The 27811-nt window shown below is 49.4% G+C and overlaps 1 protein-coding gene across 2 annotated transcripts; it reads left to right on the top strand.

The window, feature by feature from the left end:
* The first annotated feature begins 36 nt into the window (after positions 1–36).
* Positions 37–27369, top strand: TPCN1 (two pore segment channel 1). 2 transcript variants are annotated; one of them, XM_075568835.1, is made up of 28 exons: positions 37–245; positions 853–1176; positions 1977–2080; positions 5394–5570; positions 6132–6245; positions 6599–6729; positions 7336–7424; positions 7655–7689; positions 8162–8220; positions 8300–8399; positions 11641–11757; positions 12275–12399; positions 13937–13985; positions 19160–19223; positions 19468–19512; positions 20853–20909; positions 22569–22622; positions 22754–22826; positions 23195–23302; positions 23390–23461; positions 23584–23673; positions 24258–24373; positions 24515–24561; positions 24721–24789; positions 24882–24966; positions 25096–25223; positions 26169–26249; positions 26390–27369. In XM_075568835.1, exons 2-28 carry the CDS (start codon positions 1071–1073, stop codon positions 26495–26497), a joined length of 2403 nt encoding a protein of 800 aa, XP_075424950.1. In that variant the 5' UTR covers positions 37–245; positions 853–1070; the 3' UTR covers positions 26498–27369. The 2 variants fall into 2 exon arrangements, with proteins under 2 accessions (XP_075424950.1, XP_075424949.1); XM_075568834.1 differs by having other exon boundaries at positions 37–249.
* Positions 27370–27811: the final 442 nt, after the last annotated feature.

The following is a 27811-nucleotide window of genomic DNA, read 5'->3' as shown; positions in this document are numbered from 1 at the left end:
ACGTTTAATGACTGCGGCGCATGCGCAGTGAAGCAAACGCGCGTCTTATTGCATTGCGCATGCGCGGAAGAACTGGAGAGAGTTTGGTGCTGGTGCAGTTTGGTGATGTTGCTGGTGTTCCTGATGCTCCCTGATTCCAGGACGGGGAGACCCCGGGGCGGCCTGTTCCCGCTCAAATGACTCACGCACGTGACTTGGAAGTAGGCACATGGTGGCAGGAGCTGTGAAGACTCACTGGCAACTAAGTAGGTAAGTAGTATGTGTGGTAAACTCGCAGTATTGATGAGTAACCGTGGGGAGAGTACAGAAGAGTAAATATTAGGAGGGTATGGAAGGGTAACAGTGGGGATAGTGTTGGTACTGGAACAGTACAGCAGTACTGGCAAGGTTTAATAGTGTATTATATAGGTGTCATGTAACCATGGCGATGATGTGGGTAACCATGGCAATGTGTAGGGTGTAATGTAACCATGGCGATGGTGTGGGTAACCATGGCCATACAAAGGCTGTTGTGTAACCATTGTGAATCAGTGCTTCCTAATCTCCCTTGCAGTGTAATTGCATAGCGATGATGATGATGATGATGATGCATAGCTATGAGGATAATAGCAGTAGGGTATCTAATCCTGATAATAGTTTTGGTGTTGTGTAATGATATGAATACTATGGGTGCATAACCACAGCAATAATGAATGAACCACTGTGCGGGTGCTGAGGATGTGTACCCATGGCTGGTAACCCTCAGCACTATTGTAGGGCCTTAATAACCATGGCTATAGTAAGTCATAGTGCTTGATGTGACCTTTTGCTGCTGTAGTCACATAGCGGTCTCTGTGACTCTGCCGTTTGCAGCCGGATGCTGTTGTGACTTCTGGTCTCTGACACTACATTGTCAGACGATGCCGGGGTCATCCTGAGAAACCTGTTGACGCAGTGCAAGCCTTCCCAGAGTGAGCGGCGATCTGCAATCTCCCCCCCCCCCCCGGGGGGGTAAGTCTCCACTCCTGATGAAGGTAACGCTCAGAGCAAGTGCGCCGGGGCGCTGAGAAAACTGTCTGGGGTTCGTGGTGATGGCCGAGAATCTGGAGGACGATGAGCTGCTCATCCTCACACTGGAGGAGAACGGAGACTGCGCTGATCTCCCCAGCGAGGGCACAAACGGTGACGGCGTGTCAGGTTGGAACCTTTGGGATAGAATAGAGGGGAAGATTACACTTGGGGCTGCCGGCCTTTCTGTTTTGGATTAATTCATCATAAAATCTCTCGTCTGGGCACAGAAATACCACTTGCCCACATGAGTCGTACTCTAGGTACGCAACTGCAAACCCAGCCTATTTTGACATTGTGGGCCATACTTACTGAGCGGTGTTGTAAGGTATCTTGGCGGAATGGGCCATACGGTGCTTTACGAGTCAGTAAATCTGGTCTGTACATTTTGGAGACCGTTGTGGGCCATATTTACCAAGAAATATTCTGCCAATTGTACGGTGTCTTCCAGAGCCCTCTAGCAGAAGAGTCCCCAGTAAATATGGCCCTTTATGCTTTCCATGTTTTTGGGATCCTTACTGTCAGCTGTAAATCTGTGTATTCTTGTTCTGACATCTCTCACGGCCTTGGCATTTCTTCCTAACCAAAACAACAAGGACAGATGTGATGGTAACATCCCAGTCTCCCCCAGAGGTTTCTATGGAAGCTGATAAAGACAAACTGCTTTGGCAGCACAGGGATTAATTTTAGGACGGCCTCTGTTATCATTCTCATACTGTTGGGGTCTGTGCGAGGGGTATAGTGAGATATATAACTTTTTAGACTCCAGTGGAGTCTTAAGTTTCACTTTTTCTTTCTTCTGCCTATTAATGTTCATGACAGTTGAGGGTGTTTGGGATTTCCTGTGCTATGATCAGTGGATACCTAAGTTGGGGAGGACAGGCCTCTTAACATTCTCTGTCCTTCTGTGGCTCTCGTCCCAAGTACAGGCAGAAATGACTTCCCCACTCACACGGCAGTAATATCCCTGGCATTAGATGAGTCTGCCCATAGCTGGGAGACACGATACCAAGAGGCTACCATCTACCTCCAGGTAAGGCCAAGACTTGCGTGAGTATAACTTTGCACCTTAAGGGTTTACCAGCTAAGGATCTGCAGTGCGTTGGTTCCCTACACGTTGCAGGCCCCGATGCAGCATGACTATCACAGAGCTTCTGATTATGTGGGATTTTACTGATGCAGGAAATTGATTATGTGGGATTTTACTGATGCAGGAAATCTTGCTTGCAACAGAGTTTCTACTTTGCCACAGTATAATATTTTAATGTCTTATGTTGCGCAGGTAGTAAAAGGGTGCACTTATAGTGACAGCGACGCTGATATCATGCTGCGGTCGCTGTAAAAATGTAATTGAAATGACTTCCAGCGATCGCGACCAAACCGTCGCGTCACGCTTACTATAAGCGCACGCGGCGGCGTCAATGCATTTGTTTTGACGCTCCGTTGCCGGCACTATAAGCGCGGCCTAAGACAGACGCCTCTTTATTACACTGTGTAGCACTTTCCCAGTGCCGGAAAAGAGTTCACCTACGTTCAAATGACTGGGGCCAAAATCTATCTCCCGCACCGGGAAGTAGGCCGTGGATTTTAAGGGCCTTAGATGCAGGACGTTGTAGGTGTATAAAGTTAAAGTTTATCCTTGTGGAAAACAAATTGCATTCCAAAGTATAATGGTCGTCCAAGACTCGGCAAGTAAATAATTAACTCTGGAAATCATATGAAACATTACCCTCTTCAGATGTTGTTCGTATTAAGGCTCCGTACACTCGATCGAAGAAGAATATAAAAATATATATGTTAAATGTTGTTTTTCAGTACATAACTAACCTGTATTATAATGTGAGTCAGTAGCCACACCTTTAATTATAGTGTGCACTAAATATTATTATATATATATTTTTCGTAGTGTTTAAAGATACTCTGTATCATTATACAAGGTGCCATATTAATTTTTTGGAGGGTGGGGTGGAGCATTTCCGCACAATGCCTCTTTAACTTGCAGGGTATATTTAAGAGCTGTAACAGATGGTAAACTTGGAAAAACAGCATGTGTTTGGCTCGTGATAAGGTAATAGGACCTGATGGGACTGATTTGTATATAACCGTTAAAACTAACTAAGAATACTTGGTCAGATCCACAAAGCTCCGGTAAATCCGGGCGCATAACGTGACGTTACCTAAAACAGGAGCGGACGTTGTATTCCCCGAGGTGAATGCGGATCCACAGAGCTAATTATATGCACAAACCGCGTCCGTGCTACATCCCATTAGCATAGGGTTAGTGTCACGTCACTGCAGCACAGTGTTGTGTTATCTTCCTGTAAGTGTGTCATAGTGTTACTCCTGTCCAGAACCTGAGATAGGAGAGGGAAATAACGCTATGTTGGTTAAATTAAACCTAATTGTAGTGTTGCACCCACCCACACCCTGCAAAAAGTAGGGTTTGGATGTGAGATGCAGCATGTTTAGGTCTGACCCGATTTAATGTGAAGTTCCCCGTTCCCCGTAACTCATTTTAGTAGCTTTGCTGTGTTAATGAGGTGTTACAATATCACTAACGGCCGTTCTAGTCACCGCTTTTCTGTTTACGGGGGAATACGTGATTTAACATTACGGTTTTGGCCTTTGAAGAGACACGGTTAGGCCGAGGCCATGCTGTGTGTGCACGACGGAGCGCGTGGTGTTGCGCGCCTGCCGCAGCCGAGGCGATTTGTGGCCTAGGGGGAAACGCGATGGGGTGGCGGGGGCGTGGCTGTGACGTCACAGAGCTGGCTCACCCCCATTGGCTGAACTGCTCACATGATCCGACCGTCGCGTGACAAAATCAAATGATTTTGACATGCAAAAAATCGGCCAAGCATGGACGCGGCTTTAGGTTTAACATCATGTGAAGTGACTTAGTACAGCTTTGTGGCTCTGGGCCTATGAGTAATACAAGAAGGCATGGTAATATATAGTAGTTGAGAAATCGCAGCATAAATAGATGCACAATGCATATATCACATTGGTACAGCTCAACCCCGTTAGAGCACAATCCGCTATAACGCGGCTTGAGCGTGGACCCCAAATATTAAAAAAAAAAAATGTATGCACACTGCACGACACTCACTGCACACTGCACGCACACACTCACTGCACACACTGCACACTGCACATGCACACTGCACACACTGCACACTGCACACACTCACAGCACACTGCACACACTGCACACTGCACACTGCACACACTCACAGCACACTGCACACACACACACACACACACACAACACACACTGACAGCTCACTCACAGCCCCCCTACCTCCCTAGGCTGCTGGGGGATCGGAGCGTGGCTGGCAGGGGGGGATCGGAGCTCTGGGCCTATGAGTAATACAAGAAGGCATGGTAATATTTAGTAGTAGAGAAATTGCAGCATAAATAGATGCACAATGCATATCCCACATTGGTACTATCTGCAATGAATTAATAATTGACACAGTTATTGAAATCTATTTAAACACATTTGGTAACTTTTTTTTCTGTTCTAATTTATTCGGTCTTTGTAAATGGGTTCATCTGTTTGGTTTAGCTAAAGTGACTTTCTTCTCTGCACAATTTCTTTCTTACATTTTAACACATTTTCTTTTGTTTTATGTGATCAGTTTTTGGAATAAATGCATTAGGCTGTAATTTTCTTTTTATTTGCTGTTGTTGTCCCGGTTTGCAAATTTGAGACTAAGATGTCTGATCACTGGATAGAAGCAGTTCTGCCAGCTGATGACGGTATCTATAGTTTGACGTGTTTCTGCTGCTGTCACAGGAGAGGACACACCGTGTGCTCGTTTGCATCTCCTTTCCCAGAATCCCTGGCTGCAGTGGAAGCGCTGTATGCTAAACGATAATGGTGAAGGGCAGGGTTGCAGACCTGTCTGAGACATGTGAATGTGCTCACAAGTGATCTTTTTATTTACTGTACGATGGAGGGTTTTAGTCACTTTTTTTACTCACCATAACTTATATAATGTGTGGCTGAAACCTATCACAGCTTCACATTGCTAAACCTGTATAACCAGCTTCACACTGATCAGACCCAAAAGGTTTCAATGGCTGTCTGTGAGTAGGTTTACTAGCTATGCATTTCTTTAACCCATGCTGTGCTGACAAGCTGTGTAATACCGCAGGCATAAGCTTATAGGGGTCCATGTTAAAATGGGTAATAAGCAAAAAGGTGACACTGTGCTAATTTGTCATTTCCCAGAATCCCTAGCTGCAGTGGAAGCACTGTATGCTAAGGTATAATAGGTGGGACTGCAGACCGGTCGGAGACGTGAATGTGCTCACAAGATATTTTTATTTGCTGTACACAGGAGGGGAAGAATAATGACAAGTTTTACACGCATCCTCGAGAGGCCAAAGCACTGTCTGCGTATCTCTTTGCCCACAATCACTTGTTCTACCTGCTGGAACTCTGCACAGGGCTTCTACTGCTGCTGCTGTCGCTCTGTGAGGCTCCCGCCATCCCATCTCTGCGCCTGGATATTTATGTATGTGACCGGGGGTAAACCTGTTCCAACAACATGTGTGTTCACGGGAGCCCTTTATCAAGGCCTAGAATAGCACTTCTCTTCTGATAACGTACATGGAATTTTACACGTCCCAGCTGCGGGCATCTTCCAATGTAACTGCGGCGTCTGAATCACAAGGAGAAAAAGTAACTTTCCTAAAGGGATGTGGCCCACTTTAAAAAAACAGGACTAGTGCTACCACTAGACCACTCCTTTTTTTTTGTCAAAATTAGATTCTTGTATCTTCCCTGGTAAAATATGTTATCACCAAAAGAGGTATTGGTTAGCATACGAAATAATCCCAATGACTACTGTACATTTGAGTGTGCTTAAAACCAATATATAAATGCACACCCGCATCCTCCCCAACATTACATCAGTTGGTGTTATTGGTGGGTCTTTGTGCATGATCAGCCTGTGTGTGTGTGTGTGTTTGTATTTGCACACACGCATGCATATTTTCTCTAGCATTATGTTGGAGGGTCTCTGTGTACGCTCTGCCTTCACTACTCCTGCCCTGTGTGCTCCCCCCCCCCGCAGGTCCATGCCACGCTGGAGCTGCTGGCCTTGGGGCTGGTGGTGTTCGAGCTGGGCATGAAGATGAGATGGCTTGGGTGTAAGACCTTCCTGAAGCACCGCAGGACCATGCTGAAGGTGAGGGAGTAATCCTGTGTGCCACTGTTGCCAGGGATAGTGGGCCTGGTATTAGCCTTGACTACACATCGTGAAAGACTGTATATGCATGTATGATGTGCCTGGATCTGTATTTTGCCCCCTCTAGTTCTCAGAGCCACCTTTTTGTGACAGGCTGGATGGCATCGGTAATTACCTGAAATGGAGACTTTAGCCAAGTGAACTCAAGCTAACGTACAAGGTCACATTTATCATGACGCTAAGCCCCTTCAATGCATCTCTCTCTATCTCTCTATCCTCCTCCAATCTCCCTATGGATTGGAGAATCGGTAGAACGTATCCGTATCATTAACCCCGTCCTCTCCACTCTCCAGAGTTGCGTGCTGGTGGTGCAGTTTATAGAAGCCATCGTGGTGTTGGTGAGGCAGACCTCGCACATGCGTGTGACGCGTGCCCTGCGGCCCATCTTCCTGGTGGACTGCAGATACTGTGGGGCCGTCCGGAGGTGAGGACGACAAGGAGAAAAGACATGGTGTCTTCCCTCCACCCCCCCCCCCCTTTAGAAATGACAGGTCCAATGTGTAACCGTGTCCCTCCTAGGCTGCGTCCATAGAAGGACAAGCAGCGCTGAGCCGTGCGAATGCTCCGCGCTGAGCCCCGGCATCCTTAATGAGGATGTCTTTAGAGGGGGCTCACGCGAGCGTCCGCAGGCGTGCTGAGGAGTTGGATTTTTCAGCTGACAGCCAAGCTGTTTTTCAGCGCGCTGTCAGCTGAAAACATCCAATCAGCGCGAAGCAGCGTCAATGTCACGGCGCCGTGACGTTGACGTCAGTGCGTCGCGGGCGATTGGCCCAGCGACGTCACTGCCCCGCCTCCCGATCCCGCCCGCTGGCTCTCCTGCATGTGCATGAAATCGCACAGCTTCAGCAGGCGAGCCTCAGCGTCAGCGCGCCTCAGCACTGCTCCCCCCCCCTCTATGGACGCAGCCTTATTTAGAATGAGGAGGCGCTGCACATCAGTCTCCTTGTTGATGGGATGAGTAAGAGGGTAACTTATGTGGGTGTCCATAGCGGAGAAAAGAGACCGGACATAAACCCTTCTGTCCCCACAGGAACCTGCGTCAGATTTTCCAGTCCCTCCCGCCCTTCATAGACATCCTGCTTCTCCTTCTGTTCTTCATGGTCATATTCGCTATCCTGGGTAAGAGTCGGGCTCGGGTGTGAAACTGAAGGCCCCTGCAGTGCTAAGTGCCAGAGATTCACATGCAAAGGGGCAGATACTGTGTTCTACATGTATGTATGAACTGCGTTACTATACAGGACAGATATAATGCGTTGTGTGTTCATAGAGTAGGCGCACATACTGAGACATACAAACAGTACTCTACAGTACAACCCCATATAACTGTATATTTTTGCGGGTTTTCTTAGGTTTTTACCTGTTTTCTCCCAATTCCGCTGATCCGGTGAGTGTGCATGCAGGTCCTCTTTACATCCTGACACGTGTGTGGCAGTAAGTGTGCCGGTGTGAGCGATGTATGTAGTGTGAACATTCTGGTGTGCATGTGCGCCTTGCTGTTCCTTAGCACACGTGTGTGTATGTGGTGTTAGAATGCCACTGCCTTGGCATGTGATGTACGTGTTTGTGCCTCTGCTTTAGCTCATACTGAGTTCGTGACAGTGTACATTATCCTTCTGCAACGTGTATATATAAGGCGAATAACGTGTGTGTTGATCTGTATACTATCATGTACAGGGAGTGTGTGTTTGGCATGTAACGTTATTGACCTGTAATGCATGACAGTATCCCACCTCGTGTATATGACTTTTCACCCTAGGGTGTCATTTGCATGCATCACCCGGCATCTTTACAGATGTGTATTTTGTGTGTGTGTGTGTGTGTGTGTATAACTAGTCTCTTCTTGCTGCTTCTCCCAGTATTTCAGCACCCTGGAAAACAGCTTGGTGAGCCTCTTCGTGCTCCTGACAACAGCAAAGTGAGTGCCAGCCCTTGTTTCTGCCTAACGCCTGCGTGCGCTCATGTCCCATGCGGTGACGATGTGTCCTGTCTTACAGTTTCCCGGATGTCATGATGCCGGCTTATTCCCGCAACCCGTGGTCCTGTGTCTTCTTCATCGTTTACCTGTCTATTGAGTTATACTTTATAATGAACCTGGTAAGCTTCTTCCCAGCTGCACCTAAGATTTTCACATGTATACCGGGAAGTCCCAATGGATCAATTCTGGAGACCATATCTTCAGAAGGACATCAATGTGTTTCAACCAGGGTTCCTTGGAACCCTTGGGTTCCCCAGGCATCTGCAAAGGATTCCCTGCAATTTTCTGATCATTTGAAAATTGTATCAATCACAGAAGAATTTACAATGCATCTGATCTCAGACGCGCTATTAGAGAGGGTTGGGGTTCCTTACAATGCATCTGATCTCAGACACGCTATTAGAGAGGGTTGGGGTTCATTACAATGCATCGGATCTCAGGCACGCTATTAGAGAGGGTTGGGGTTCCTTACAATGCATCTGATCTCAGACGCGCTATTAGAGAGGGTTGGGGTTCCTTACAATGCATCTGATCTCAGACGCGCTATTAGAGAGGGTTGGGGTTCCTTACAATGCATCTGATCTCAGACGCGCTATTAGAGAGGGTTGGGGTTCCTTACACTGCATCAGATCTCAGACATGCTATTAGAGAGGGTTGGGGTTCCTTACAATGCATCTGATCTCAGACACGCTATTAGAGAGGTTTGGGGTTCCTCAGAATTTCACATGGGTTTCCTTAACCAAAAAAAGGGAAACCACTGACCTACATATATTGGAGACTGCGCAAAGATTGGCTACCAAAATTATGCTTCTTTCTACAGCAGTGGTTCTCAACCTTCTGTGAGCAGCAGCACCCCTGAAGGATTTTTAAAATATCGGGCACCCCTGCTCTTCAGACCTCTCTCACACCCCCCCCCCCTCCTCGCTCACACACAAACTTGCATTTTACTTTTCACAAGCACACACCCAACACACTCGCCCACCCACTTCTTACAGACTTCACATTCACCCTTTTACATTCACGCTCAACACACACTCCACATGTATCCCACCCCCTTCTTGCACTACACACTCCCCCCTCTTAATCATAAACACCACATTCCCCCCCCCCTCTTCCGTCACACCATATACCTTTTCTCCATCCCACACTAAGCCCTCCTTCGCTCTTCCCTCCCACCTTTTCCCACACCTCCAAACATGTCCGCTGCTCAGCGGGTGTGTCCTGCGCTGTCTGGGGATGAAGAGGCTTCTCTCCTCTGTGCCGGGCTGACAGATGAGAGGTGCATTGCAGCCTCTGCGTTTACAGGCAGTGTGGAAGGTGGCTCCTGAGCAGCCATCTTAGTTTTTCCCCCTATGACCTTGGCAGAGGGTTGCGGAACACCAGGGTTTCCCGGCTCCCAGGCTGAAAAACACTGGTCCATAGCATAAGACTTATTGGGAACATCCTTCATATGTGCAGCTTGGAGGGGGGGGGGGGGGGGATATGATATAAGTCTATAAATACTTTAATAACAAAGTACAGGAGGGAAGCCTATGTCAGAGAACTGCTAGGACAACAAGTCATGCTCTGAGGCCAGAAGATGGCCGGCTGATGGGGAAATATTATGAGGTACTTCACAGAAAGGATGTTGGATTCGTGGAATATATCTAAAGATCCTAAAATTGGCGGGCACACTCCAATTCCGTTTAAATGGTGGCTGCAGTCGGTGCTCCGGCAGAAAACGCTCTTTAAACTTCAATGAAAACCAGGGTCCTGTGGCACTCCAATAATATATCAATAGCCAGACATTGTAAAGTCCCTTTTTAATAGTGTGGACATGATGCACATGGTGTAGGGTCTGAGGATGAGGGCTGCTGTGCCCTCAAACGTCACGTCCTGTACCTGCTCTGCTTCTGGATTAAAACACAGAGTAAGTTTCTTACAATCCTGATTCCTGTGTGCTTCCTTCACCTCAACCACTACTTACATAATGCACAACGTTTCGGGGAATCCCTTCGTCAGGTATAGCCAATGCTACATCCAATGTGACAAAATACATAGTAAATAGTATATAGTTAAATACTTCAATAATAATCTTCTCATGAGCAAGGGTCATTTAGTTAAACCCTTTGGCCAAAGCGTTATAAGCCTGCACCCCAAAACTGGAACAACCTACCGGAGACTCTCAGCCACCACCAGTCTAAGTTCTTTCAAAACTAAGGCTGCCTCACATTTTAATCTGGTCTGTAACATACGCCTATAACATGTTTTATCTCTAACTGTGCGTGCAATGTCTTGTATATAATGTATACCCTGTTCACTTATGTAACTTAGGTATTTGTAACCATGTATTATTTGCCATCTTAACTCTATGCCCAGGACATACTTGAAAACGAGAAATAACTCTCAACGTATTACTTCCTGGGAAAACATTTTATAAATAAATAAAAAGCCACGTCACGGCAGAACCCCATTTGCAGGTCCTAACACTAAACTGTGAAACTTCTCTTTGACCTCTGTTGGAGGGAGAATGACAGCAGTGGGTCTGTCCATACAGCAAAATGAAAAAAAACTACTTTAAAAAGTTGGGAGGGGTGAGTTTAAACCCTGGGAGGAGGGGTCACTACCCCCCAAACAACTGTTGCCTGTTGAAAATGGAAATGAACAAACACACAATACCAGCAAGCTCAGAACCCCAAAACCCACTACATTATATGGTGGGTTTTGGGGTTCTGAGTTTGCTGGGATTGGGTGTTTTGTATGGTTTTTTCACCTGACAAAGGGATTTCCCCCGAAACGTTTGTGCATTATATCCACGCTACTGAAAGGACTTTGAAAAGTCTGACTATGGATATATTTTTCAGTGCCACAGGACACAGGCTTTCATGGGACATGTGGAATGGCTGCCCTGCAGAGGGGGTACGGGCTATTACATGAGGGGAATTTAAAAAAAAAAATCCTTGGATTAGATGTAAGGCTAAATACAAAAGAAAGCCAAATCAAATCGGGTCTGAGGTTTTACAGCAGATAGGAAATGGGCAGTTTAGATGGACCAAGCGGTTCTTATTTGCCGTTTAAGCTGTGTTTCTATTTGCAGTAAAACAGCAGTGTTGGCGAGCTTTATTCACAAGCGAAAAAATCAAAAACTATGCGTGTTGCTTGTGTTAGGAACTAGTTAATGGATTTTATCTACATAAGGGAAGAGAGCTGTAGTAATTACAAAGTTGCATTGATTTGGGTATATCTTGGACCTCATCATCTTGCCAGTTTCCCCCTGTCAGTTCCAGTGTGTAGTCAGGGGAGATACCCAACCTCCTTGAGTGCCATCTTGCCCCTTGTAGTGATCGTGAGGAGCTCATGTGCTGATCTCTCCTCCGTCAGCTCCTGGCGGTCGTGTTCGACACTTTCAATGACATTGAGAAGAAGAAGTTTAAGTCTCTGTTACTGCACAAGCGCAAGGCCATCCAGCACAGCTACCGGCTGCTGCTCCGCACACAGGTAAGTCCTCGGCAGGAGGAACAGGGGGGGTGAGGGGGGGGGGTTAGGAACAGCAAATGGAAAGCGATTTGTACGCAGCAGGCGGGTGGGGTGCAAGTGTTAAGGCCTTATTTGTTGTCACTGTAATGTGATCAGGACTGTAGAGAACCGAAGGCTGCAGGCGACATTTTCCTCTATCAAGTCACTACCTTTGTATTCTTAGTCCATCTAAAGTGCTGTGAAGTCTGTGGTTCTGTATCTCTCCTTTCCCTGAGCTGTCTGGTCTTGGAAGTTACTAGCTGTATGTCCCTTACTCATTCTATCAGCTGTGCAGCCCTAGGGTGGCCTTGCCCTACAGTACTGCACCCTTGCACTATCCAGACAACCTTGTGCCCCACCTGATTTAACCGCTCTCCTAAGATGCATATGCCTTTGTACCAGAGATAATAATGTACAGCCGGATCTCCACCCTCGTTTGCTAAGTCCTTGGTTTGTACATGTGAGATTTGTCACCGCGGCGTCTCCTCCCCCACTGCAGGGCCCTCCCGGGATCTCCTTCCATTCCTTCGATGGGATGATGAGGTTCTACAAGCCTCGCATGTCGACCCGGGACCGGTATCTGACCTTCCGGGCTTTGAATCGGAGTGGCACAGACACCCTACAGTAACAGCGCAAGAGGGTTGGGGTACTGGAGAGGGTGTTGGCAGACAGGGATGGGCAATGTGGCACTGCCGCAGTTGTATTATCAAACAATTACCCCTCTGTATCATTACATAGCGCATCTTCAGTTGTAGATCCCAATGCAAGGTGCAACCGGACTCTCTGGGAGGGAATTGGCTAGCAAGCTTCTTGCATCTGACACAACCGCAGATTGTGTGTGTGTGTGTGTGTGTGTGTCTGTCTCTATCCTGGGCGAATCAGCACTACTCAAGATGTCTATTGAGGTGCACAACAAAACGGTATATGTGGTGTGGGAGAAGTCGGCACTATATCTCTCTATCCCATATCTGCCCTTCTACATGTCTGTGCACCAAAGAAATGTATAAAACATGGGAAGAAGTCCTGTCCCCGTTGTGCTTAACCAGGACCAGTCATTTAGAAAGTGACTGCAGCCCAGAGACGCGCTACTTCTCTGCTATACGTTTACGTGGCATAGAGAAGGGGGACAACTGTCACAAAAATCCACGTTGTACGTTATGATGGTGGGAAAAATGCAAGGCTGTATTAGAAATTGCACAATACCACGTGTGTGTGTGTGTGATGCAGAGAGTATATGTAAAGTAATACCTGGTAAATATCCAAAAAAGGACAGTGTGTGTGAAGAGGATAGAAAAAGCCCTCGTACGTCAATACGCAAATACAGGTTATATACCTGGCTGACTTATTTTTTGGGGGGCGGGATCTAGAGCAGTGTTTCTAAACAAGGGTGCCTGGGATCCCTGGGGTTCCGCGAGCCTCTGCCAAGGGTGTCTGGGGTTCCGCGAGCCTCTGCCAAGGGTGCCTGGGGTTCCGCGAGCCTCTGCCAAGGGTACCTGGGAACCCTGGTGTTCTGCGAGCCTCTGGCAAAGGTGCCTGGGAACCCTGGGGTTCTGCGAGCCTCTGGCAAAGGTGCCTGGGAACCCTGGGGTTCCGCGAGCCTGTGGCAAAGGTGCCTGGGAACCCTGGTGTTCTGCGAGCCTCTGGCAAAGGTACCTGGGAACCCTGGGGTTCCGCGAGCCTCTGCCAAGGGCGCGGTCCCTGGGAGAAAAAACTGCTGGCTGCTCAGTAGGCGCGTCCTGTGCTGCCCGCACCAGGACAGAGAGGCCACTCCTTCTCCAGACAGTGCCGGCTGAGCAGCTGTCATGTTTGACATCTTTGACTTGTGTGTGGAGAGAGTGAATGTGGAGTGTGTAAGAAGAGGGTGGGTGTGTGCTTGAGTGTGTAAGTGAGGAGGGAATGAGTGAAGTCTGAAGAGTAAAGGTGTGCTGAGATTTTTACGATTCTTCAGGAATTCCCCTGAATTTGAGACCCGCTGGTATAGAAACTCAACATTTTTGGACTCCAAAAGGCCCTTTGTCGAGAGTCCAGCAAACCTTTCTCTGCTTTGATCTGTACAACCCAAGTTCTCCACCCTTCTGCGGTTGGGTTACCACTGACCTTTTTAACCCCGTCCATTTCTGTCGTGTCTGTCGCCTAAAGTGTCGTTTTTGTGTCCTAACAGGTTAAAAGACTTTTACCATTTCTACGAAGTGGTCGACTTGAAGTGGAAGGTGAGTGTCTCTGTCACGGTTTGTGTGTGTGTGTGTGTGTGTGTGTGTGCGTCGATGCACATGGAAAAGACCTAGAATCTGCGTTCTAAAGGGCTATTTCTACACACCCCCCCGCCTCGCTACCCCTGCGTCTGACTGCCTCCCGGGAGCACACGGTCCCGGCACTAGGAAGCCTGTGCTGCTGACCAGCGTTCTGGTCTGCCCACATGCACACTGATATAATCACGTATGTATATGTTACGAGAGACAGCACACCGCAAACTACTTCAGAATTGTGTATTGAGAATACAGGGCACCGCAACCCACGTTTCGGTCCACGCAGGGGGACCTTCCTCAGGGTAGTGCAACAAGTGACTGATCGTGACACCTATAAATACCCGCACCAATGTGCAAACCACCACCTGAACCAATAGATTAATGCTACCGTTGTAATATATGGATACATTGTAACTGCTGAGTTACACTGGCTGACGGATTCATTTGAAATTGAACGGCAGCCATTATGGTAGTCACACAATCAGTATTTTTATAGATTTATAACAGGAGCACCAAACTATTGCCAGCTTAGTTAAGAATGTACGATTATACATTGTCACATGCTTTACATATACAAATAAGAAAGAGAGAGAAAAGATTAAAAGTTGGAAAGTAGTATTGCTGCTTTAAGATGCAGGAGGCACAGAGAGATATGGGGAGAAGCACAGCACTGTGATCCCTACACAGGAGGCACAGAGAGATATGGGGAGATGCACAGCACTGTGATCCCTACACAGGAGGCACAGAGAGATATGGGGAGAAGCACAGCACTGTGATCCCTACACAGGAGGCACAGAGAGATATGGGGAGATGCACAGCACTGTGATCCCTACACAGGAGGCACAGACAGAGATGGGGAGATGCACAGCACTGTGATCCCTACACAGGAGGCACAGAGAGAGATGGGGAGAAGCACAGCACGGTGATCACTACACAGGAGGCACAGAGAGATAAGGGGAGAAGCACAGCACTGTGATCACTACACAGGAGGCACAGAGAGAAGGGGAGATGCACAGCACTGTGATCACTACACAGGGGGCACAGAGAGATATGGGGGAGATGCACAGCACGGTGATCACTACACAGGAGGCACAGAGAGAGATATGGGAGATGCACAGCACTGTGATCACTACACAGGAGGCACAGAGAGATATGGGGGAGATGCACAGCACTGTGATCACTACACAGGAGGCACAGAGAGATAAGGGGAGATGCACAGCACTGTGATCACTACACAGGGTGCACAGAGAGAGATGGGGAGATGCACAGCACTGTGATCACTACACAGGAGGCACAGAGAGATATGGGGAGATGCACAGCACTGTGATCACTACACAGGGGGCACAGAGAGAGATGGGGAGATGCACAGCACTGTGATCACTACACAGGGTGCACAGAGAGAGATGGGGAGATGCACAGCACTGTGATCACTACACAGGAGGCACAGAGAGATATGGGGAGAAGCACAGCACTGTGATCACTACACAGGGGGCACAGAGAGAGATGGGGAGATGCACAGCACTGTGATCACTACACAGGAGGCACAGAGAGAGATGGGGAGATGCACAGCACTGTGATCACTACACAGGAGGCACAGAGAGAGATGGGGAGATGCACAGCAATGTGATCACTACACAGGAGGCACAGAGAGAGATGGGGAGAAGCACAGCACGGTGATCACTACACAGGAGGCACAGAGAGAGATGGGGAGAAGCACAGCACTGTGATCACTACACAGGAGGCACAGAGAGAGATGGGGAGAAGCACAGCACGGTGATCACTACACAGGAGGCACAGAGAGAGATGGGGAGAAGCACAGCACTGTGATCACTACACAGGGGGCACAGAGAGATATGGGGGAGATGCACAGCACGGTGATCACTACACAGGAGGCACAGAGAGAGATATGGGAGATGCACAGCACTGTGATCACTACACAGGAGGCACAGAGAGATAAGGGGAGATGCAAAGCACTGTGATCACTACACAGGGTGCACAGAGAGAGATGGGGAGATGCACAGCACTGTGATCACTACACAGGAGGCACAGAGAGATATGGGGAGAAGCACAGCACTGTGATCACTACACAGGGGGCACAGAGAGAGATGGGGAGATGCACAGCACTGTGATCACTACACAGGAGGCACAGAGAGAGATGGGGAGATGCACAGCAATGTGATCACTACACAGGAGGCACAGAGAGAGATGGGGAGAAGCACAGCACGGTGATCACTACACAGGAGGCACAGAGAGAGATGGGGAGAAGCACAGCACTGTGATCACTACACAGGAGGCACAGAGAGATAAGGGGAGATGCACAGCACTGTGATCACTACACAAGAGGCACAGAGAGAGATGGGGAGATGCACAGCACTGTGATCACTACACAGGAGGCACAGAGAGAGATGGGGAGAAGCACAGCACGGTGATCACTACACAGGAGGCACAGAGAGAGATGGGGAGAAGCACAGCACTGTGATCACTACACAGGAGGCACAGAGAGATATGGGGAGAAGCACAGCACTGTGATCACTACACAGGAGGCACAGAGAGAAGGGGAGATGCACAGCACTGTGATCACTACACAGGAGGCACAGAGAGAGATGGGGAGATGCAAAGCACTGTGATCACTACACAGGGTGCACAGAGAGAGATGGGGAGATGCACAGCACTGTGATCACTACACAGGAGGCACAGAGAGATATGGGGAGAAGCACAGCACTGTGATCACTACACAGGAGGCACAGAGAGAGATGGGGAGAAGCACAGCACTGTGATCACTACACAGGAGGCACAGAGAGAGATGGGGAGATGCACAGCACTGTGATCACTACACAGGAGGCACAGAGAGATAAGGGGAGATGCACAGCACTGTGATCACTACACAAGAGGCACAGAGAGAGATGGGGAGATGCACAGCACTGTGATCCCTACACAGGAGGCACAGAGAGAGATGGGGAGAAGCACAGCACGGTGATCACTACACAGGAGGCACAGAGAGAGATGGGGAGAAGCACAGCACTGTGATCACTACACAGGAGGCACAGAGAGATATGGAGAGAAGCACAGCACTGTGATCACTACACAGGAGGCACAGAGAGAAGGGAGATGCACAGCACTGTGATCACTACACAGGAGGCACAGAGAGAGATGGGGAGAAGCACAGCACGGTGATCACTACACAGGAGGCACAGAGAGATATGGGGAGAAGCACAGCACTGTGATCACTACACAGGGGGCACAGAGAGATATGGGGGAGATGCACAGCACGGTGATCACTACACAGGAGGCACAGAGAGATAAGGGGAGATGCACAGCACTGTGATCACTACACAGGGGGCACAGAGAGAGATGGGGAGATGCACAGCACTGTGATCACTACACAGGAGGCACAGAGAGATATGGGGAGAAGCACAGCACTGTGATCACTACACAGGGCACAGAGAGAGATGGGGAGATGCACAGCACTGTGATCACTACACAGGAGGCACAGAGAGAGATGGGGAGATGCACAGCACTGTGATCACTACACAGGAGGCACAGAGAGATAAGGGGAGATGCACAGCACTGTGATCACTACACAGGAGGCACAGAGAGAGATGGGGAGATGCACAGCACTGTGATCACTACACAGGAGGCACAGAGAGAGATGGGGAGAAGCGCAGCACTGTGATCACTACACAGGAGGCACAGAGAGATATGGGGGAGATGCACAGCACTGTGATCACTACACAGGAGGCTCAGAGAGAGATGGGGAGAAGCACAGCACTGTGATCACTACACAGGAGGCACAGAGAGATAAGGGGAGATGCACAGCACTGTGATCACTACACAGGAGGCACAGAGATAAGGGGAGAAGCACAGCACTGTGATCACTACACAGGAGGCACAGAGAGATATGGGGAGATGCACAGCACTGTGATCACTACACAGGAGGCACAGAGAGATATGGGGAGAAGCACAGCACTGTGATCACTACACAGGAGGCACAGAGAGGTAAGGGGAGAAGCACAGCACGGTGATCACTACACAGGAGGCACAGAGAGAGATGGGGAGAAGCACAGCACTGTGATCACTACACAGGAGGCACAGAGAGATAAGGGGAGATGCACAGCACTGTGATCACTACACAAGAGGCACAGAGAGAGATGGGGAGATGCACAGCACTGTGATCACTACACAGGAGGCACAGAGAGAGATGGGGAGAAGCACAGCACGGTGATCACTACACAGGAGGCACAGAGAGAGATGGGGAGAAGCACAGCACTGTGATCACTACACAGGAGGCACAGAGAGATATGGGGAGAAGCACAGCACTGTGATCACTACACAGGAGGCACAGAGAGAAGGGGAGATGCACAGCACTGTGATCACTACACAGGAGGCACAGAGAGAGATGGGGAGATGCAAAGCACTGTGATCACTACACAGGGTGCACAGAGAGAGATGGGGAGATGCACAGCACTGTGATCACTACACAGGAGGCACAGAGAGATATGGGGAGAAGCACAGCACTGTGATCACTACACAGGGGGCACAGAGAGAGATGGGGAGAAGCACAGCACGGTGATCACTACACAGGAGGCACAGAGAGAGATGGGGAGAAGCACAGCACTGTGATCACTACACAGGAGGCACAGAGAGAGATGGGGAGAAGCACAGCACTGTGATCACTACACAGGAGGCACAGAGAGAGATGGGGAGAAGCACAGCACTGTGATCACTACACAGGAGGCACAGAGAGAGATGGGGAGAAGCACAGCACTGTGATCACTACACAGGAGGCACAGAGAGAGATGGGGAGAAGCACAGCACTGTGATCACTACACAGGAGGCACAGAGAGATGGGGAGAAGCACAGCACTGTGATCACTACACAGGAGGCACAGAGAGATAAGGGGAGAAGCACAGCACTGTGATCACTACACAGGAGGCACAGAGAGATATGGGGAGATGACCAGCACTGTGATCACTACACACTCATGTATGTGGTCACTGCACAGTGTCATGTCTTTGATTTGCTCTCATCATGATTGCCATTGCCCCCAAACACCCCCCCCCCCCCCCAACACAGCTGGTGTAGTCAATGTCACAGGTCTCTGGTCACCGACGGGCCGTGTTACACTCCTCTCTTCACAGGTGCAGCGGATTCGTGAGCACTGGTTTGACGATCTCCCTCCCACAGCACTCGTTATATTTAAAGGTATATCTGAGGACGAGTAAGAGGGGCTGGGTGGGATATGGGGGAGCACACAATGGAAGACCCCTGAAAAACTATATGCCCCAGGCTGCCCACGATCTCTCTACAGGGAGACTGCCAGCCCCTGAGCATGTGTGTGTGTGTGTGTGTGTGTGTGTGTGTTATGGCAGCTCTTTGTTATATCCCCTCTCTCGTGTGTTTGTACCAGTGCTTGGGGTTTCTTACAGTTTCTGTGTTTCTCATGCAGGTGTTAATGTGCTGGCAAACTCCAGAGCCTTCCAATATGCAATGTGTGAGTACACATCTGTTCCAGCTCGTGTGAGGGGACCGGTCTATTACCTGTGCACTGTCTGTCTTCATGGTCACACTCGGCCTGTTTTATAGTGTTTGATTTGTCTCTGACATTTTTTCTCTTTCATCTCTCTCTCCCTCACCCGTTCCCTCTTTCCCTCTCTCTCACCCGTTCCCTCTTTCCCTCTCTCTCACCCGTTCCCTCTTCCCCTCTCTCTCACCCTTTCCCTCTTCCCCCTCTCTCTCACCCATTCCCTCTCACCCGTTCCCTCTTCACCCTCTCTCTCACCCTTTTCCCTCTTCCCCCTCTCTCTCACCCTTTTCCCTCTTCCCCCTCTCTCTCACCCTTTTCCCTCTTCCCCCTCTCTCTCACCCGTTCCCTCTTCCCCCTCTCTCTCACCCGTTCCCTCTTCCCCCCTCTCTCTCACCTGTTCCCTCTTCCCCCCCTCTCTCTCACCCGTTCCCTCTTCCCCCTCTATCTCACCCGTTCCCTCTTCACCCGTTCCCTCTTCCCCCCTCTCTCTCACCCGTTCCCTCTTCCCCCTCTCTCACCCTTTTCCCTCTTTCCCCTCTCTCTCACCCTTTTCCCTCTTCACCCTCTCTCTCACCCTTTTTCCCTCTTCCCCCTCTCCCTCACACTTTTTCCCTCTTCCCCCTCTCCCTCACACTTTTACCCTCTTACCCTCTCCCTCACCCTTTTCCATCTTCCCCCTCTCCCTCACCCTTTTTCCCTCTTCCCCTCTCCCTTTTCCCTCTTCCCCTCCCTCACCCTTTTCCCTCTTCCCCTCTCCCTCACCCTTTTCCCTCTTCCCGTCTACCTCACCCTTTTCCGTCTTCCCCCTCTCCCTCACCGTTTTTCCATCTTCCCCCTCTCCCTCACCGTTTTTCCATCTTCCCCCTCTCCCTCACCCTTTTTCCCTCTTCCCCCTCTCCCTCACCCTTTTTCCCTCTTCCCCCTCTCCCTCACCCTTTTTCCATCTTCCCCCTCTCCCTCACCTTTTTCCCTCTTCCCCCTCTCCCTCACCCTTTTCCCTCTTCCCCCCTCTCCCTCACCCTTTTTCCCTCTTCCCCCTCTCCCTCACCCTTTTTCCCTTTTCCCCCTCTTCCTCACCCTTTTTCCCTCTTCCCCCTCTCCCTCACCCTTTTTCCCTCTTTCCCCCTCTCCCCCTTTCCCCCTCTCCCCCTCTCCCTCACCCTTTTTCCCTCTTTCCCCCTCTCTCACCCTTTTCCCTCTTTCTCCCTCTCCCTCACCCTTTTCCCTCTTCCCCCCTCTCCCTCTTCCCCCTCTCCCTCACCCTTTCCCTCTTCCCCCCTCTCCCTCACCCTTTTCCCTCTCTGCAGATGCAGTAGTTGCTGTTAATGGGTTCTGGATTCTGACCGAGACCTTCATGTTGCAGGGTGAGCTTTGAGTCTTCTTTAGGCCTTTGTGAGGTCGCAGGTATATTATGGAAAAAAGCAGCGTGCATGCCACATAGCATAAATCCGTGTAACGTTTGTTTTTATATCACAATAAAAGGTCTCTAGATGGGCACACTCACAAGTGTAGTAAGAACAAGCGCATTTGAGATATATTTCTCATGATATCATAGTGGTCATGTCATGATGTACCTAGAGTTGGTGTCCCGTTGGATAATCCCGTTTGGTTCCATTCGGTCGGCAAGATTAATAAGACCTCTAGCAGTCCAAAGATTCGCCAAGTTAGCAGGCAAGAATGGTGGTAGGAGACCAGCAACGCATAGATCACATCCACAAGCAGTAGCGCTGATGTGTCTGAGCACAGCCGCTCACAGTAGCGTGGTGACGTAGCACGCAACGAACAAAGTTCCAACGCGTTTCGTCTCGCCACGTGACTTCTTCAGGGAAAAGAATGACAGGATGTACGCAGCATTTAAACAGTGGCTGGTTAGCTAGATACAGCTGTATGATACATACAATTAGCAGGTGCACCTGATGGATACTGTAGACGGACGTTCACAGAGGTACACAAATGGAGATTTTTATAAGGTGAAATTATAATAAGGCTTTATTGTGCCTTTTCCTTTTCATCAGGAAATCCATCCAAACACGGGGGGGGGGGGAACAAAGCTTCTATTCACTTGGGAGTATTTCTAGTGAAACACTATGCAATAATTCACATCTCCCTTAGTCAAGCATTTCTCCCAGCCCCAAACACATAGCATGAAATAAGTAGATATAAGAAGTCTCTTAAGAATGAGAGTCTTATCTGTTTCTTGGAGGGAAAATCTTCTCAGTTCCTGATTCAGCTCCCTTCCCTCAGGGTGTGTCAGCTTCAAGTTTAGTAGTTTTCCCTGCGTCTTGAAATCAGCTCTGCTCTGTCTTCTGGCAGAGCTCAAGACATGTCAGCTCCAGAGATCTGTGTTCTCTTTGGTCAGTCTCTCCTGGGAGACTCAAGAACCTCTGCTCTGTCTCCAAAGGTCAGCTCACACGTGAGCTAAGGAGTCAATTCCTGTCTCAACAGACAGGCTTTTGTAAGCAATTTAAATCAGGCAGGTGGTGTTTATTAATTGACTACCAGCAGTTAACCACCACACTGCTAGATTAAAGGCACATTACTTGAACAGGGATTACTCCCCTGTTACAGATACCAAAGAGTTCATTAATGTCAATAAAAACCGTTGCTGATTACATAAAGCATCATACAAATTGCTAACAAGAAACAGTTACATTATATGTGGCATACATAGATTACACATCTAACAAATTAAATGCCAGAGGGGATATGAGATGGATATATATATATATTTTACATGAACCCGTGAGCAAACTGGGGGCAAGAGATTTTTCGGGGGGGGGGGGGGGGGGGCGTGGCTGATGCAGAGGCCCCGCGCTCTTCCCCAAGGCATTTAAATAAAATGCAGGGGGATCGCGTGAGGCTGCTGCAACTTGCTGTGATTCAGACAGCTGTGTGACGCGCCGCCATGGCAACATGGGAATATACTCAAGACCCATGATCGTAAGGAGTTTGGGATTTTTATTGTGGGAACTTATTCTGCACGTCCCCACCTCCCTCTCTGAACTCTGCGCCTCTTTTTCCAGGTGGGAATTTCTTCCCCCTCGGGGTCCCGTGGAGCTACATCGTGTTTCTCACAAGTACGTCCACTGACTCCCTGCATCCCTTTCTCTCTCTTTCCACCCTCCCCCACCCCCTTTCCTCCTCATCTCCCCACACTGTCCCCACTCTCCAATCCCACAGAGCCCTGACCTTGTTTCCGTCTTGACAGTTTACGGAGCAGAGTTGCTCTTGAAGATCACAGGACTGGGGCCGCTGGAATACTTCACGTCGGGGTGGAACCTGTGAGTCGCCATTATTAGACAGCTGGGGAGGGGTCAAGGGCATCATCAGTGATCTACTTAGGTAGGATGGTGGAGGGCTATCCTTCTTAATAACGCCTTTATTTACCCCCTGGCTGTCCCATGTGTCTGCATAGTTTAGGGGTTTCATACTCTTCACTCTCAGTTTGGGGATAGTGACATGTATGGGGTAACGATGGGATGGGCCATTCTTTAATGGCTCTCCTCTCACAGGGAGTTGCGCGCGTGTGTGGTTGGAATGGGGCTCAGTGTGTGTAGTTTGGAGGCTGCTGTTGTGTGAGCGGCGGGGGATTGCGTTGTTTAGTGGTTACTATCCCACCTCACTCCGCTTGCCCGTCTCCCGGCTGCAGGTTTGACTTCTCTGTGACGTTGCTGGCCTTGCTCGGGCTCTTGGCTCTGGCCTTCAACATGAAACCTTTTTACTTCATTGTGGTGCTGCGGCCCCTGCAGCTTCTCAGGTGAGTCGGGAGTGGGGCGTACCCCACATGCATAGCCCCAGTGCCTCGCCTTCGGCCTTACCTGACGCTCTGACTCTTCCTCTCCAGGCTCTTCAAATTGAAGAAGCGTTACAGAACAGTGTTGGACACCATGTTTCAATTACTTCCCAGGATGGCCAGGTAACCTACTGCCCCCTCACCGCTCATCTGCAAGCCGTGAGCCTCTCCCCTCTGCCCCTCGGTCCTCCCCTCATGCTCTCCCTCTCATATTATTGCTTATCGGCGTGTTTTCCCTTCCGCAGCCTGGGGCTGACGCTGCTAATCTTCTATTACTCCTTCTCTATTGTGGGTATGGAGTTCTTCTACGGGGTTCTGTACCCCAACTGCTGCAAGTGAGTATGACTCCCCCCAACCTGCCCCTCTGTCGTTTTACACAGTAAATTAGTATTCACAGTGGGGCTGATATGCCCCGTGATGTTTAAACGTTTGTATTGTGTGCACCTTTGCAGATGCCAAAGGGTTAAGTGATCCCATGCAAGTCTAGTACAGGGAGCTGGGTATTGGCAGACCAGAACCGTGACCCGGTGTTTGTGCAGCTCTATGCAATGTTCTGCAGGTGCCTGTGCAAGCTGGGCTTGCATGTTCTGCACGGAGATGGGGTTAAGTGAGGGATTAATCCTCTGCAAGGATTGGGCTATGGCAAGAGTGGCAAACTCCAGCCTTCAAGGACCACCGACAGGTCAGGTTTTAAGGATATCCCTGCTTCAGTCAATGACTGAGCCGCTGATTGAGCCACCTGTGCTGAAGCAGGGATATCCTTAAAACCTGACCTGTTGGTGGCCCTGGAGGACTGGAGTTGGTCACCCCTGGGCTATGGGATGCTCTGCAGATTTTTAGCTAAGGCAGGTGAAGTGATGCTCTGCAGGCCTGGCTGATGTTTTGTAGGCTCAGAATGCCTTCTCTCCTTCATACTTAGTACCAGCACCGTGGCAGACTCTTACCGCTGGCTCAACCGCACCATGGGCAACCAGACGTACTCAGAGGAGGGGTACTATTACCTGAACAACTTCAACAACATCTTCAACAGCTTTGGTAAGCGAGAGAGAGGCAGCAGTAACACGCAGCCGCCCACCCTCACCTGCAGCTAATCCCAAACGCAATGTGCAATGTGCTTTACTTCATAACGTCCTTGGTAAACGCCTCCTCTTCTCCCCCCTCCCTCCTTCTCTGCAGTGACACTGTTTGAGCTGACGGTGGTAAATAACTGGTATATCATCATGGTGAGTGTCCTGTTATGAGCGAGAGCGTCCGGGGACAGGCGGACCCTTCCCCGATGCCCTTTTCCACACGCACATGACACAGTGGCAGACAGAGACAGTGACAGACCGCACGCAGCCTGTGTGATGAAATCCCACATTGTTCTATGTTTCTAATGACAGGAAGGGGTCACCTCCCAAACCTCGCACTGGGCACGCCTTTACTTCATGGTGTTTTACATCGTCACCATGGTAAGTGACCAGTGTCACCAGTTGTCTGTCCCCTCTCCCCTCCCCCCCACTCGTCACTTTGCACCACGGCTCACCTCCCTTTCTGTGCACAGGTGGTAATCACCATTATTGTGGCGTGTATACTGGATGCCTTTGTGTTCCGCATGAATTACAGCAGGAAGAACAGGGACGCAGAAGGTAGGGTCCGGGGATGTGGGTTGACGTTATGCGTTTTGGCCCAGAAGTGGTTGTGTATGATGAGGGTGCATTGTACTGGGGACGAGGGGGGGGGGGCACATGCTAACTACTCTGCCCTTAACCCAATAGATGAGAAGGGGATAACCCTGGAGACTGAGGTGGGGAGAGAGGAGCTGACACAGATCCTCAGACAAACCAAGAGCAGCGATGAGAGAAGCCAGCTACGTAAACTCCTCTCTCACCTCCATGCCAGCGAGGTGTGTCTCCCTCTGCTGTCTCGCAGCTCTGTGCCTCTCTTCTGCTTTCTTTCTCTCTACGCTCCTCTCTTTTCTTCTCAGACTCTTCTCCTCCGCTCTGCCTCTCAGCTACGTGTTTCTTCCCGGCGTGCTTCTCCATGCTCTTCTGTCTCTCCTTGTAGAGCTACTGTACAATTATTTATCTTTTTTTTTTTTATATGGCCCAGATTCACTAAAGGGTGCTAAGCTTTAAAGTTGCAGATCAAGCAATATCCTACATGTGTTTTTTTTTTTTTTTAATTTAATAAATCAGTTCTGTACTATGAGAAAATACTTGTAGCATTTAAAAAAACAAACAAAAAACAACTCTGAGTGACATTTTTAATGTATTGTAATGTAACAAGCATTTTTTGTTTCTATAGCAACCATTTACAAAGTCACATCCCCTTCCTCTTCTGAAACAGGCGTTGGTTACACCCCTTTTTGAGCCCTGTCCTCTCTCCAGCAGTGCACTAATTGTATCTAGTGAGTGCCTGGTCACATGATCTTCCCCACAGAACTTTGCATCTTTCGTCCTCTTCTGCTGCACTGACGGCCATATAGTGAACCCCCGAGCCGAATCTTCGCTGATCAGCAATTTAGCTAATTACTTATCACATATATTAAAGGGGGGGAAATAATAATAAAAATAAAACCGGCTGCTTGGACTGCTGCTTTAAAACACCTTAACTACCGTACATTTTAAATAGGATTTAAGACGGGCTAAAGCTTAATAACCTATCAGTGCCAATTTTTTACTTTGACTCTAATCTTTGTGCTCTTTGAGGTTTCTGACTGCTGTATTCACAAGGCTAAAGATCTCTCGTCCCTCCTTATCTTTTCTGTCTTGCACTCTGTGCCTCTCTCCGACCCTCCCTTTCCCCCCCCTCCTCACCTCCCTTACCTCCCTTTCCTTCTGTCTGTCAGGCGACCTCTATCCTGTTCCTGGGCCGCCGATCTAGAACCAAGAGCGACCTGAGTATGAAGATGTACGAAGAAGAGATTCAGGTGAGATGACGACACCGCCCCCCACTGCCTCACTCAGACCGGCATCTTGTGCGTCTCCCACGCCACCTGTGTGTGTGTGTGGCCCCTCTGTGCCGATCCCTTCTGCCCTGACCCGGTTCCTCCCTGTCTGACCTCCCCAGGAATGGTACAAGGAGCTCTCCCAGAGCCAGTGTCCGTGGAAGAAAGCCGTGGAGCTGCAGCACGTTGTCCCCGGCAGCCTCCGGCCTCGCTCCCGCACCGTCACCTAAAGAGGGTCCCGGACATGCCACGTGCACACTTGTCTATGCAATGAGCAGTTGTTCTATACACGCTGCCCAGGAGTGGGAGGGAACAGGCCTCTCCATCTCCATATATATATATATAAATACATAGCCACAAAGCTGGGGTGTAACCCTTTAACTGCCAGTTGGACCTGCGACGCTAAGATCCGTAATTCGCTGCTCAGAGAGGGGTAAGAATGGACTGTTCCAGGTCGGGCAGAGTGGAGCATCATGGGACCGTATATCGCAGGAGATTTCATGTTTCCGTCTCCTTTTTGACTGGCACCCCAGGGGTGGGGGGGGCACGCTTTTGTAAACCCCCTTCACCGCTCTTTACCCCTCCCCCCCCCCCCCCCCCCCCCCACCCACCAAGAGCAGGCCCTGAGGTTTCCTGTTGGGTCATTGGATAGAAAGACCAATGTAGGAGACCGTGTTTCCAAGCTTTGCCACTCGCACACAAAACAAAATGTGAAAAATCCTTGCGGGATCTAATATTAAAGGGTTCAGCCATTTGGCTTTAACCTATTAACCCCCTCGCAGCCAGAGGACAGAAACGTGGAAAGACACATCACTGTCATTAGTGTAATGACTTATAACAGAAGCAGACGCTAACGCTTCCTTAATACTTTGAAATACAGGACACTCTAGGATCCCCCCCCCTCCATTCCTCCCCCCCCCTCTACAATCCTCCCCCTCCCCACTCAGACAATCAGACTTGGTCCCGTCACCATGTTAACCTGTTCAGTGATGAGGATAACTGCGTCGCACTATTGCTTCCTCCGGCACCGGAGGGGTTAATATGCACCTATACACAAAAATGCTATATTTGTAGGATATTAATAAATCGAAAACATTGTTTACTTACGCTGCAGGTTTCTGCAACTCCTTATGTGTCTTTTTCACTAGAGCTGAATCGCAATTTTTTTCCCAAGAGAACCAGATGTGGTCGGGGTCTGCGGACTTTAATGCCCCCAGGTAGGGTCGCCAGGTGTCCGGTATTGAACCGGACTGTCCTGTATTTGGACACTTATTAGAGGTAATACTGGACATGTATGTGCAGTGTTCGACAAACCTATACATTTACTCGCCCCGGGCGAGTGGATTTAACCCCCGGGCGAGTAAATATTGGTCCAAGCAGCACACGTTTGGTACTAGGTGGCGAGTAGATTTTTTGGTGATTTGTCAACCACTGTTATGTGTATACCGGTATTACCTCTCTGGACATAGTGAGCTGACCGGCTTGGGGAGGGGGGGCGCGGGATTTCCTTGAGCGGGGAGAGACACCTTGCAGCCGCCCCCCCC

This window comes from Ascaphus truei, chromosome 13, assembly GCF_040206685.1.
Source record: "Ascaphus truei isolate aAscTru1 chromosome 13, aAscTru1.hap1, whole genome shotgun sequence".
Taxonomy (NCBI): domain Eukaryota; kingdom Metazoa; phylum Chordata; class Amphibia; order Anura; family Ascaphidae; genus Ascaphus; species Ascaphus truei.
Note: the sequence above shows the minus strand (reverse complement) of the source record. Positions and strands in the feature narration are given on the sequence as shown.

What these genes read in the sequence shown, in the direction of transcription:
- TPCN1 (XM_075568835.1), top strand. Translation starts at nt 1,071, where the DNA reads ATGGCCGAGAATCTGGAGGACGATGAGCTGCTCATCCTCACACTGGAG. An exon ending in AGGCTACCATCTACCTCCAG is followed by an intron (nt 2,081 to 5,393) that starts GTAAGGCCAAGA and finishes TGCTGTACACAG; the next exon opens with GAGGGGAAGAATAATGACAA. An exon ending in TATACTTTATAATGAACCTG is followed by an intron (nt 8,400 to 11,640) that starts GTAAGCTTCTTC and finishes CTCCTCCGTCAG; the next exon opens with CTCCTGGCGGTCGTGTTCGA.